Here is a 12,664-nt window from a genome sequence, read left to right as displayed (position 1 = left end):
GATGTAATTGTAAGTGACTCTGCAGCTGATGCATAGTTCACACACCCTAGTCTCTGTAAGTCGCCTTGGATAAAGGCGTCTGCTAAATAATATATATATATATATATATATTCCCACGTGCATTTTTTTTTTTTAATGAAGCACTTATGATACACATGTTGTTCATTATTGTTACAGATGTTCAGCCTGGACTGATAATACTGTATAAGCAGAAACATTTTTTAAGTTACCATATATGGCAAATTGCTATGTGGCTATGATAACTTTTTTAAAAAAAATTTACTGTCTCATTTTGAAACTGCACCGCTCAATACGTATATAGATTGATAAAAGCTGTCTATACCCAATAGCGTTCAGCTGTCTGCATATTGGGTAACGCCCACATTGGGACAGACCCGACCTTCTTTCGATCGCTTTCAAACTCAGCTAACGGGACAGGTCAGCTCTGCACAGGGGAAGCGGCGTCTCCTCGGATCTGATGAGCAGCGGGACTGAGCTGAAGCAGCCTCAGTGACCACACCCACTCTCCGCAGTTTTCGGGCGTGTTGCTGTGTTAAGTTTTCAGGCTTCAGAAACAAACAGCGGGCTGGTTGCGGTTTTGTTTTGAAACGAAATGACAGTTTGCAGTATGCAAACGCATTAACAAGTGTTGTCTTAACTGTGTATTTCAATTTATTGAATGCAAAACATTTCCTTAGGTGTAAATAAATAAATAACGACCGGAAAGATGAACCGAGGAGCAGGGGTAGATGCTGCGGGTGAGTCGAAAGAGACCGGAGGTACCGATGCCAACCCAGGCGGCGGAACAGAAGCAGGTACCGGGGAGCCGGATTCAGTTCCCCCCGGTACCGACGCTTCAGGACTAGATGTCGTGTCCATGCTTTGGACTTTTGGGAAGTGTTTGGGGTCGCTTTTGCCCGTGTATCTGGCTGGGTATTTGGGGCTTGGCATCGGCGTCGTGGTTTTCGGGCTAATGCTGTACATGGGATGGAAGTTTGTTCGGGAAGGCAAAGAGAACCGGCTGCGGTCCGCCATGTACTTTCTGGAGAATGAAGAAGACGTCACTACCGGCAGGATTTTCAGGAGCAAACGGGACCTACCCGCCTGGGTAAGAGAAACGCACACACAAACTGCATTTCTTTAATTGCTGTTGTACAAAGTATAGATTTGAACGCTTTTTTACGCTTTGTAAACGTGAATGCATATATTACAACGACAAGTGGCAGAGTTGCATTCATTTGCACAAAGAATCGTCTAGTTGCATAAATAAACACGTTAAATGTTTTTTTTAGACTTTATTTTCTTTCTGTCCCTGCCTACTAGTCGTGTACTCATGCCAAGGACGTCCCGGGTCTTAGCGCCGACGGTTCAACAGTGTATAGAGAATGCGTCCCAAACTCGCGGAAGATCATATTGTACTTTGATACTGAATTCGTATGCATAGCTAGCATGTACAACATTAAACCGAGACACAAACCTTAAAGCCTTATAACGTAACTGTACCCCGCAGTGTACATGTAAGAGCATGTGTCTGTATGCGGAGATGGTTAACTCAGTCATAATCCGAATTTGTAACACATGGTGACTTTCTTAATGCTGGCTTGCAGTATTTTTTCCCAAATGCAGTCTCCGGCATTTCGACTGTTTGCCAAAATATTTCAGTGTTCTGCAGCTTGAGCTGCAGTCACTCGGGACTCGTGGTGGTGGGGGTGGGGAGTCAGACAGCTGCGTCACGGATGTAAACTCATTTTGTGTTCTTGGATGAATTTGCCGAACCCTTTCCACACATCATGAAGCGACAGGCGGTACAGTACTGTCTGGGAGCTGGGATAGAGTGGAGGCAAGCATCCAGGGTGTCCCATGAATCGGGCATCGCAGGCAGTGTCTCCTATTCAGTTATTCAGGATGGTTATAACAGAGGACCACACCCTGATGACCAGCTGCACCACACAGCAGCATGAATGTGTGCCTCTTGCTGAAAGACATTTCACCCCTGAAAGAAACCCCGACCACCGATATTACAAGTTCTAAGATGCCCGAGTTATGAGACGCCCTGTATATCAATATGATTTATTATAACCACTGATACGGTGGCGATGAAACTTGGTAAGGACATTCTTCAGCACAACCTGTACGTAGATCACGCTTGCATTACTGTATCTGGAATCGTTTGGAAATGTCCTTCAGCATTATCTTCTGTGCCTGTGCTGCAGCTGCAGTGTGATGAGATGTGAAAGCAGCTGCAGCAGATAATGCTGCTTCAGTTCACAGCAGTAGTCAGTGATCAGTACAGACAGGTTTACTGATGCTAGTTACCTGCAGCAGTGCAGATCAGATGAATGCATTCACATCTCATCGCATAGCGTTTGTTCCCCGTATTTATCCCTCTCAATAAATGTGGTGCTATTCCTGAACAGATAAGCAGCACATCCATAAATACATGCAGAAGATGAGCGCAGTTTACCACAGTAGACAGAGGCTGGGCGTGAACTGGTGACCCCCACACACCGCAACACCTTCCCTGGAACTCTCTTCTCAATCAGATGCGGTTTATGCATCATCAGTCACAAATGAAGGAAACGCCTCCCCAGAATGTAGACTTTGATAGAGGGCTGCAGGCAGGTGCTTGGTTGGCAGGCGCTTCTAATGTGCAAGTTACTATCATGAGGAGTCGTCTCAAAAGAGATGGTTCTATCAATGAGACACATTGGAGAACGGACTTCACTGATCCCCAGCCCCACTGCAGCTGAAGGAATCAGGCTGGCAGTCTTGAGGAATGGTTATATGTCCCTCGAATCTAAACCCCTTTCCAAGTCTAAACCCCACTGACAGTATTAATGCAGCATGTTAAATACAGTATTTCCCTTGACATTAAAAGGGAATAGCACAATATTGCCCCGATTGAGAACTCTGTGCAGGCAGTACCACAGTACCACTTCAGTACCAGACAGACAGTGTGCTGCAATAGCATTGCAGACAGTACCACATCAGTACCAGACAGTGTGCTCCACTGCACTGTGTCCCCATTGCTGGTAATGCTGAGATCTGCAAACGGGGCCACAGGGGAGTTTTTTAATTGTTACATTTGAATTGCAAACCATCTGCAGCCTGCATGGAAATAGTAGTTTTGAATGCTAATGAGTTTCTGCAATGATGACGGCCATGACTGAAGCAAAGAATTGCGTATTAAAACCTTGGTTTGTTCAACAAATCCACTTCACCAGGCATGTTAGTTTTGTAAGTCGCCCCGCCTTGATGGTTTGTGTGTATTGGCAGTTGATTGTTTACTATGTAATCAAAGAGAGTTGATACTGACTAAATCGTGAAGCCCCTCTCCACCAATCACAGCACTCGTATCCCAAACATTCCAGTGCATCTTGATTTTGAATTCTATTTACATGACACCACAGTCCATTGACAAGACCCAACACAATTCAGCACTGTGAAAATAGAACACATGGCTCTGTTTACACTGCAGCAGGACTGACTAGGAGCTGTCCCTTAGACAAACACACACACACACATTAATCACTAAAGCTATAGGTGTGTGTGTGTGTGTGTGTGTATGTGTGTATATATATATATATATATACACACCACACAGCCTATTCGTGACAATGAAGGTCAGTGCTGTGTAGCTGAGCAGTCACTTTGTATCGGGCACAGGAGAACGAAACCGCCTTTGTGAAGCTGTGGTTTTGTTCTGACTGCGCCACAGAACTCTGCACAGGAAGTGAGGCATCTTTAGCTGTGCCTCGTTCAATAACCGAAAACATCCGCCAGCACAAAGAGAGAGACGAGTGAAAAGAGAGCGAGCTTTGTGTGGATTGTGTGCGTCGCTCCTTCGTTAAATTAGGTTGCTTGTTGACACTACTGTACGTTTCAGTTTAAATGTGCTTGTGTAGAATCGGTTGATCCCTAACAATGTAGCTTTAAAATGTACTGAAATAAATCTGATTGGGAAGCTATTGTAATCCCAGTGTACTACCCTGAAGAGATGCTACAGCAGAAGCATTATTGGATGACAGTATTGCCAGGGAATCTGGAACAGGTTACAGCACCCACAAACTCTTCAGTATAAGTTAAGCCCCTCCCATACACCCAAACCCCTCCCAAGTGTTGTAACACCTCCACGCTGTGTGTTTTAAGCTCCTCCCACCCACCAAACCCTTCACCTGTTCTAAGCCCCTCCCATGTGCTCTCCTCCCCATGTTCTAAGCCCCTCCCACATAACAGACCTTCATGTGCTCTGTCCCTCCGCCCCTTCTATGTTAAACCTTTTGGTTCTAAGCCCCTCTATTTTTTAAACCACTCCCCCATGTTCTAAACTACTCCCCCAATCACCTCTAGTGGATGTAAGTTCCTCCTGTATGCTGTAAGCCCCTCCCACACACACCTCTTAGTTCTGAGCCCCTCCCACTCACTGGAGTTAGGGGACAGTCTGTCTGCAGCTCGGAGTGATAGCAGAGTGTGAAGCCATGCAGGAGAACGAGCTGCTGGCTGCCCTGACTCACACACTCGCTCCCCAGGGAGCTGAGCTCAGACATTCCCTTATATAGTCACTGCTGAGAGCAGGAAAGACTGCAGAATATCCCAAGAATGAGCTGAAATTCACAGGCCTGAGAGAGAGAGAGAGAGAGAGGGGGGGTGAGGGGACAGGGCAGCATCATACTGTGTTAGGTCTGTTTAAATGATCAGTGCTTTTCCATGACAAACTGCAGAGCATCAAAAACTCCTGCAGTTCAACTTTTATAAGATTACATTATCATTGGTTCCCCTTTTCTGCTGGGCCCTTGCTGTTTTTTTTATATTTTAATTCAGGACTGATCCTTAACATCCTGTGCTGTTGGTAAATTTCACTCCAATCAGACCATGTGACCTACAGCACAGGAAGTCACTCGGCATCGTTTGTTCTACTGTGTTCTATTGTATATCCCAAATGAAAGAGCCTTGGCTTCCAGGAACATGTTACCACATCGTGCCCCCGTAGAGCCTGCTCCTGTGCTGCAGTTCATACAGAACCACTGTCTACATGGCCATTAATGGAGTATAGGGAGGGTGTATTGCTCACACTTCAACCAGACCTGCAGCAAAGGCAGGAAGCAACAGTTTATCTCCAGTGCTGCATTTAAAATGTTTGAATTTCCCAAAAGGCGAGCCAGCAATAGTCCTGACAAAGCTCATAACAGGTATGAAAATTGATTTTAAAGCGTTGGTTAGTACACTAGAATCGGGCCTTCTTGGTGCAGTATGTATTATTTTGGAGTAGTGTGCAAATGTATTAGAACACCCCATTGCTTCTGTATCAGAGCACCCCATTGCTTCTGTATTAGAACACCCCATTGCTTCTGTATTAGAACACCCCATTGCTTCTGTATCAGAACACCCCATTGCTTCTGTATCAGAATACCCCATTGCTTCTGTATCAGAGCACCCCATTGCTTCTGTATCAGAGCACCCCATTGCTTCTGTATCAGAGCACCCCATTGCTTCTGTATCAGAGCACCCCATTGCTTCTGTATCAGAATACCCCATTGCTTCTGTATCAGAACACCCCATTGCTTCTGTATCAGAACACCCCATTGCTTCTGTATCAGAACACCCCATTGCTTCTGTATCAGAACACCCCATTGCTTCTGTATCAGAACACCCCATTGCTTCTGTATCAGAGCACCCCATTGCTTCTGTATCAGAACACCCCATTGCTTCTGTATCAGAGCACCCCATTGCTTCTGTATCAGAACACCCCATTGCTTCTGTATCAGAACACCCCATTGCTTCTGTATCAGAACACCCCATTGCTTCTGTATCAGAACACCCCATTGCTTCTGTATCAGAACACCCCATTGCTTCTGTATCAGAACACCCCATTGCTTTTGTAGTTTTGATTTGTTATGCATATGAAATCAAACCACTGGGACTGAATTTGTCAAAATAGGCAAATTAGTGATTGTCTAATTTAACTTTTTAGAAGTTGTTTAAGATGCCTAATTAAAGCACAAATTGGTCTCACCCCCCGAGGTCGGTATATAAAGGATAGAAATGACACACCTTGAGGGTTTCTAATAACTGTGCGCACTGCTGTACAAGTCCCTTATAAATATCTTGACTTTTTATTGATTTTCTACTAGTGTCTTCAATAGCACAAGGTTTCCTTTCGGTACGTCAACTAAACTGTACAGTGCCTACAGCGGATGGATGTTCTAGCTTTGTCACTGAAACTAATAGCACACTTAGTCGCACCCTGACTGTCTCACTCAGCCATGTGGGCTGATGTTAGTCACTCCGCTGTTCCGACCACAGCTTGGTTTCCTTTTCAGGGTGGAGTTGGGGCTCTGAGATCTACAGAGGCGGAGCCTTCTAAATGTTTATCCAAGTATAGTGACGTGTAGCAGAGCACTAGGGATAAACTAAGAGGAACTGAATACTTTCAGAGGCAAATGTTTTGACCAAAAGCCACTGAAACATTAAACTGTGCTTTAAAAAAGAAACTCATAACCTCCTCTGTGAGACAACTGAAAAAGAATCATGAACTACAGACCGGACGAGATTTACTGAATCAAACAGGCTTTAAAAAAACAAAAAACTGGACTTAACGATGCAATCCTTTTGTGTTTTAGGCACCGTTTATCTTATCAGTATAAGTAATACCTATTGAAATGTTTGACATGCTTATCCCTGATTTGCGATGTATTGCAATTCTGCAGCTGCTCTCCGAGTGCATTGGGGGATGGAGCGAGAGGGGAGATGGAGAGAGATACGAGGGAGGGGCTGTTATCTGATGAATGTGTTTGATCTGGTTTACACTGTGACTCTGTCCATGGGCACTGTGTGGTCACTGCAGACAGCTGCTCTATAAAGACATTCCTGTAGCACAGCACTGAGATACTCACAGCAAGCTTCGTATTCACACCACTGGAGATTTAAGCTGAGGGAACACAAAGCCACTTTTTCAGGAACAGTGGCTTAAAACCTGATTCCAGGAGACTGGGAGATCTAGTTTGAGGCAACTTTGCTGTATCAAACCCCAAGTCTCCCCTGGCTTAAAACCTAGTCTCCTGAAACCAAGTTCTAAGTCACAAAGTGTCTTCGTGTTCCCTCAGCTTAAGTTATCACAAGGAGCCAACACAAATAAAAGATTTGTCTTGAAGTTCGACAGCAGTGACGTGAATCCAGTTTCATTAATATGCATCAAGTTATGGGCTGTGGTACTTTACAACCCATTTTTTAAAGGCTTGATTTAGGGCGTTCAAACCCAGGTGTTCAAATCCATTTCCAAACCTCTCGTTATCCCCTGCCGGTTCTGATCATTTCATTTTTGTGTCGATCTGGAGCCTCTTGTTAAACTTCAGCTTACTTCTAATAAACACTGTTAGAATATCTGTCTGTCTGTCTGTCACACCTGCATGTTTACATACTGAGAACACAAGAAGTTATTCCACACATTATGATGAAGTTCACCAGCTAATCTAGATCTTAAATTCCACTTCTCAAAGCATTCCTTGCTGCTTCTTATTCTGTCCTGTTCTGCACATGCTGCTGATCTGCGTCATGTCATCAGATTACTTGCTGACCGCTCTGATTTTGAACGTACAGCCGTGGTGAGGATGTATGTTGCTGACATGCTCTTCAGCACTGGCAATAGTATCCCGGCTGCCCTTTTCTTCTGTTCAAGATGTTTTGGGTCTTCAGTTCACTAAATGTTTCTGAGTTTACCCCTTCAGATATTCTACTTGTTCAGAAGCACAGAAAACCACACGCTGCCTGGACTGGCCACAAGATTGGGGGTTGATTCTTATATTGATACGTCACAGGAAACGCAATCTGATAGTAAAACCTCAAGCTAATTTTAAAGAGAACTGCATTGCAAAGTATTTTTGTGAAAACCTTAGCTTTGTCGCCTCTTTCATCCACGTTAGCCTTTATTCATTACGTAGGTCTCAATGTGCAGTTTTGAAAGAAACGCATGTTATGGCTTCTTTCCTGTCAATAACCAATCAGCTTCCCTATTGACTGACATGCTTTCAGCCAGTAACTTTCACCCAGAAGACACTGCTGAGATGAAATGACTCAGGCAATACAAGTGCTCACAGACAACCCAATAGAAGGGCATAGAAACTGAGTTTCCTGTAACCCAAAGCAGTACCAGATATCACGTTTAAAATGAAAATGTGTGTGCTATACAGGGATGGAAATGTGATTCCTATTGCATAGCAGTTTTACCCATTCCAGATTTTAATAAGAGCTTGATTAGCCACAGTGTATATAGGCAACAAGCTCAGGTGTGTCTTATGTCATGTGTCATAGTAAAACCAGCAGTGGATCAAACTGCTATGCAATGGGAGTCATATTCCATCCCTGGTGCTTTAAAGGTCAAGTATCTTTTAGTAATGAGCACTGCGGAGGGCATTAATGCTATTATAAACCTACAACATGCTTTTGTGTAGACATTTTTCAAATGCGTCTCAAGGTTATATTTTGGACTGGCTAACATTGGCTACCTGTATGCTAGAAATGTGGGTCCTGCTAGCGGCTATAATAATTGAATCCAGCCTTCATGTAATCTATAGAATTGAGTATGTTAAAGCTGCAGTTGATTAAGGCATGTGGGTCTATAGTAACACTCTGGCTGTTTAATTCTTAAGTGGTTTCTCTCTGCATCTGTGGTTTGGAAATGCTCACTGCAATTCCTGTTTCACTAGCGCATGTGATTCTTATCACGGGTAAACAGAGCCATGCAACCAGCAAAACATGAACACAAGCACACCAGCACAGTCTCTCACGCAGACCCTCGTACACCTTTACCACAGGACATCTGCTGGGTCCTTTAGAATTATTTCCATGGCTCCAACACTATACTACAGTTCTGTATAATATATAGTCAAAGAAATATAGCTAACCTTAATGCAGACTGATAGAATACGTCGACAGTACACAGCAGACCCTGGTATTGATGTGATACAGCCATCTCATATTTCTTTGCATCAGATAATTTTTGTCGGGTGGAAATGGCGTAACATTAAGATTAGCTAAACTGTTTAGTATATATTTTTTTACTGTAGGGTGCTGTGTGAGATACCAGCAGATTCTCACCCCAATCCCTCAGTGGGCTGGATATTAGCTTGCATCATGCTGCACCTACACAATTGTTTATATACTGTACACAATCTTGGGACTGCAGGGTATATAGAGTGAGTTGGGGAAGCATATTAGTGTTGCGCTGCGCACTGAAGCCAATAGATACCAACTGCATTGGAGTATAATATTGTGTGTTTTTAAGTAGTTCTGATTGTATTACACAGTCGTCACTCACTGCTTGCCCTGTCTGTCTGTCTGCAGGTAAACTTCCCTGATGTGGAGAGAGTGGAATGGCTGAACAAGGTGAGCGCTGTATTTATCTTGCATGTCGAATTGGGATGAAACCATTCTTCAGCACAAGCCATTGAGGGCAGCGCAGTCCAAGGAGGGTCATCCGCGATCACGTCATGTCTTAATTTACAAACCGCAGATCAGACTGCATTCGTGAGATGTGTGTTACAGACGTACTACTGTACAAAACATTTAACAGAGCAATTTAAACACCTTGCAGGTCCACTGAATCCGTGCTGCATCTTCCACCCTATTGGCAAGGTTCAGCTGTTCCTAGTTTTTTGTCCAGCCCCTCCGTGTTATAGTGACACTGTGGTATGCAGTCTGTGGTTGTGAAATTCCAGTACTAGTGTCAGGACTGACTGGACTGCGATGGCCATGCTGCTGCTGAGTGCAGCGCTGTGATCGCTCACACTGAGTTATGGGGGTGCTACAGTCTGACAGCTTGCTGGTCGCTGCTGCCTGCTTGGGACACAAGGCAGGATGCAGAACAGCACAGGGGTGGAGAATTTGCTAACAAATCTTAACGTGATTGTGATACACATGCATCCCTTTCTGTTACTCCCTTTGTGTTTAAAATACCCTGCTCCTCTCCAGAAAAACAAAACTAAAAATCTTGTGACTACTGACTCAGCATTCAAGCCTCCAGCTCCCTCGCTTGTGAATATTTTAATATCTCCTCATAAAAACAAGTCCTTTCAATCAATCAGCCGCCCCAGGGCCTCTTAGCCAAATTGCAGTCATTTAGTTAAAAGCTTCTCTGATTCTCCTCTTAAAAGGTTAACAATATTCCAGGCTGACAGAGCGCCAGGCTGTCCATTAGACTAAGAGATCAATCTGCCCCTAATGTGAAGTGTGCTGTGATGAGGCTGAGGGACTGGGAGGGAGGGAAGCAGTGTGGCTCTAGTGGTTAGAGCTGAGGGACTGGGAGGGAGGGAAGCTGGCCTCATCTGGTATTTAAAGAATGATTATGAATCGGTAATAATGTGTGTTTGTGTGTCCTCAGATTCTGCAGCAGGCCTGGCCCTTCGTAGGGCAGTATCTGGAGAAGCTGCTGGTGGAGTCGATCGCTCCCACTATCCGGGACTCCAACCCACACCTGCAGACCTTCACATTCACCAAGGTCAACCTAGGAGACAAGGTGGGAGCCGGGGACACAGTCCCAGAACGATGTGCACGGGGACACACAGTCCCAGAACGACGTGCACGGGGACACACAGTCCCAGAACGACGTGCACGGGGACACACAGTCCCAGAACGACGTGCACGGGGACACACAGTCCCAGAACGACGTGCACGGGGACACACAGTCCCAGAACGACGTGCACGGGGACACACAGTCCCAGAACGACGTGCACGGGGACACACAGTCCCAGAACGACGTGCACGGGGACACACAGTCCCAGAACGACGTGCACGGGGACACACAGTCCCAGAACGACGTGCACGGGGACACACAGTCCCAGAACGACGTGCACGGGGACACACAGTCCCAGAACGACGTGCACGGGGACACACAGTCCCAGAACGACGTGCACGGGGACACACAGTCCCAGAACGACGTGCACGGGGACACACAGTCCCAGAACGACGTGCACGGGGACGCACGGTCCCAGAACGACGTGCACGGGGACGCACGGTCCCAGAACGACGTGCACGGGGACACACAGTCCCAGAACGACGTGCACGGGGACACACAGTCCCAGAACGACGTGCACGGGGACACACAGTCCCAGAACGACGTGCACGGGGACACACAGTCCCAGAACGACGTGCACGGGGACGCACGGTCCCAGAACGACGTGCACGGGGACACACAGTCCCAGAACGACGTGCACGGGGACACACGGTCCCAGAACGACGTGCACGGGGACACACAGTCCCAGAACGACGTGCACGGGGACACACAGTCCCAGAACGACGTGCACGGGGACGCACAGTCCCAGAACGACGTGCACGGGGACACACAGTCCCAGAACGACGTGCACGGGGACACACAGTCCCAGAACGACGTGCACGGGGACGCACAGTCCCAGAACGACGTGCACGGGGACACACAGTCCCAGAACGACGTGCACGGGGACACACGGTCCCAGAACGACGTGCACAGGGACACACAGTCCCAGAACGACGTGCACGGGGACACACAGTCCCAGAACGACGTGCACGGGGACACACAGTCCCAGAACGACGTGCACGGGGACACACAGTCCCAGAACGACGTGCACGGGGAAACAACATTGCTACTTGTAATCCTCCAAATGGTTCTTGAATGATCAATACATGCAGTTTATACTGTTGTTACTGTAAGTACGTGGGACACCAGGATGTGCTGCCTGAAATTAATGTGATACACAGTGATTCTAAACAACAACAAGAATGCATGAGTTAAGATGACTGTGATGTTTCAGACTCCAGTCATTTTACCAAAATAGCCCATCATTAATAATCATATGATCTTATTGCACATCATGCAAAGAAGCCTGGGTATTCACAGTAGATTTGGCAACCTCTTCCAATTGTTGCTAAATCAGTCTTGGCTAGCATGTATACAGAGACTGGCTGATCTAGCCAGCATGTATCTATAGCAGAGAAGCACTGAAGAGCAGCTCCTGAACTAACAGTGAAAGCACCTTAACACAGACCTGGCAAGAAACAGCACTGTGTTTGAGTGACTGCAACACGAATGACTCGGAATGATTGCAAACAGCAGGAAAATGTAAGGGGACAGAAAAATAAATAAATAAATAAATTGGAAACTGTTGAATCATGCAGGCTACAGCGGTTCACCACAGCCTGGTGCATGAATGCATGCAGTATTTGGGATCTTGCAAGCCTTCTTGATTGTGTGTGGGTTAATTAACCAGCAAATCAAGGTTATACTATAAGGTGTGATTTTTTTTTTTTTTAAACAAAATTACTTTTTAAAATCCTGTATGGATCTCCTGCAGTTAATGATTGTGTAAGCACATTGATGCAAGCAGGCTGCTCTTGGGAAGTTATTCAGGCTGGCTGCTGTGGCTCTCCTCAGTGCAGTGTGCTCTGTTTGTTAATCAGGCTGGTGTGTGCTGTGGCTCTCCTCACTGCAGTGTGGTCTGTTTGTTAATCAGGCTGGTGTGTGCTGTGGCTCTCCTCAGTGCAGTGTGCTCTGTTTGTTAATCAGGCTGGTGTGTGCTGTGGCTCTCAGTGCAGAGTGCTGTCTTTGTTAATCAGGCTGGTGTGTGCTGTGGCTCTCCTCAGTGCAGTGTGCTCTGTTTGTTAATCAGGCTGGTGTGTGCTGTGGCTCTCAGTGCAG

General features: G+C 46.0%; 1 protein-coding gene across 1 annotated transcript in view; it reads left to right on the top strand.

Annotated features, from left to right (window-relative positions):
• The first annotated feature begins 389 nt into the window (after nt 1-389).
• LOC117966974 (extended synaptotagmin-1-like) overlaps nt 390-12,664 on the top strand; it is a 31,707-nt gene continuing 19,432 nt past the window's right edge. Inside the window, exons 1-3 of the mRNA XM_059011478.1 lie at nt 390-1,108; nt 9,340-9,381; nt 10,376-10,510. Coding sequence (XP_058867461.1) covers nt 728-1,108; nt 9,340-9,381; nt 10,376-10,510 — 558 coding nt within the window. The 5' untranslated portion in view covers nt 390-727. The remainder of the gene's footprint in view (nt 1,109-9,339; nt 9,382-10,375; nt 10,511-12,664) is intronic.

This window comes from Acipenser ruthenus, chromosome 42 (genome assembly GCF_902713425.1).
Source record: "Acipenser ruthenus chromosome 42, fAciRut3.2 maternal haplotype, whole genome shotgun sequence".
Lineage (NCBI taxonomy): Eukaryota > Metazoa > Chordata > Actinopteri > Acipenseriformes > Acipenseridae > Acipenser > Acipenser ruthenus.
This window is presented reverse-complemented; position numbering and strand designations above follow the sequence as displayed.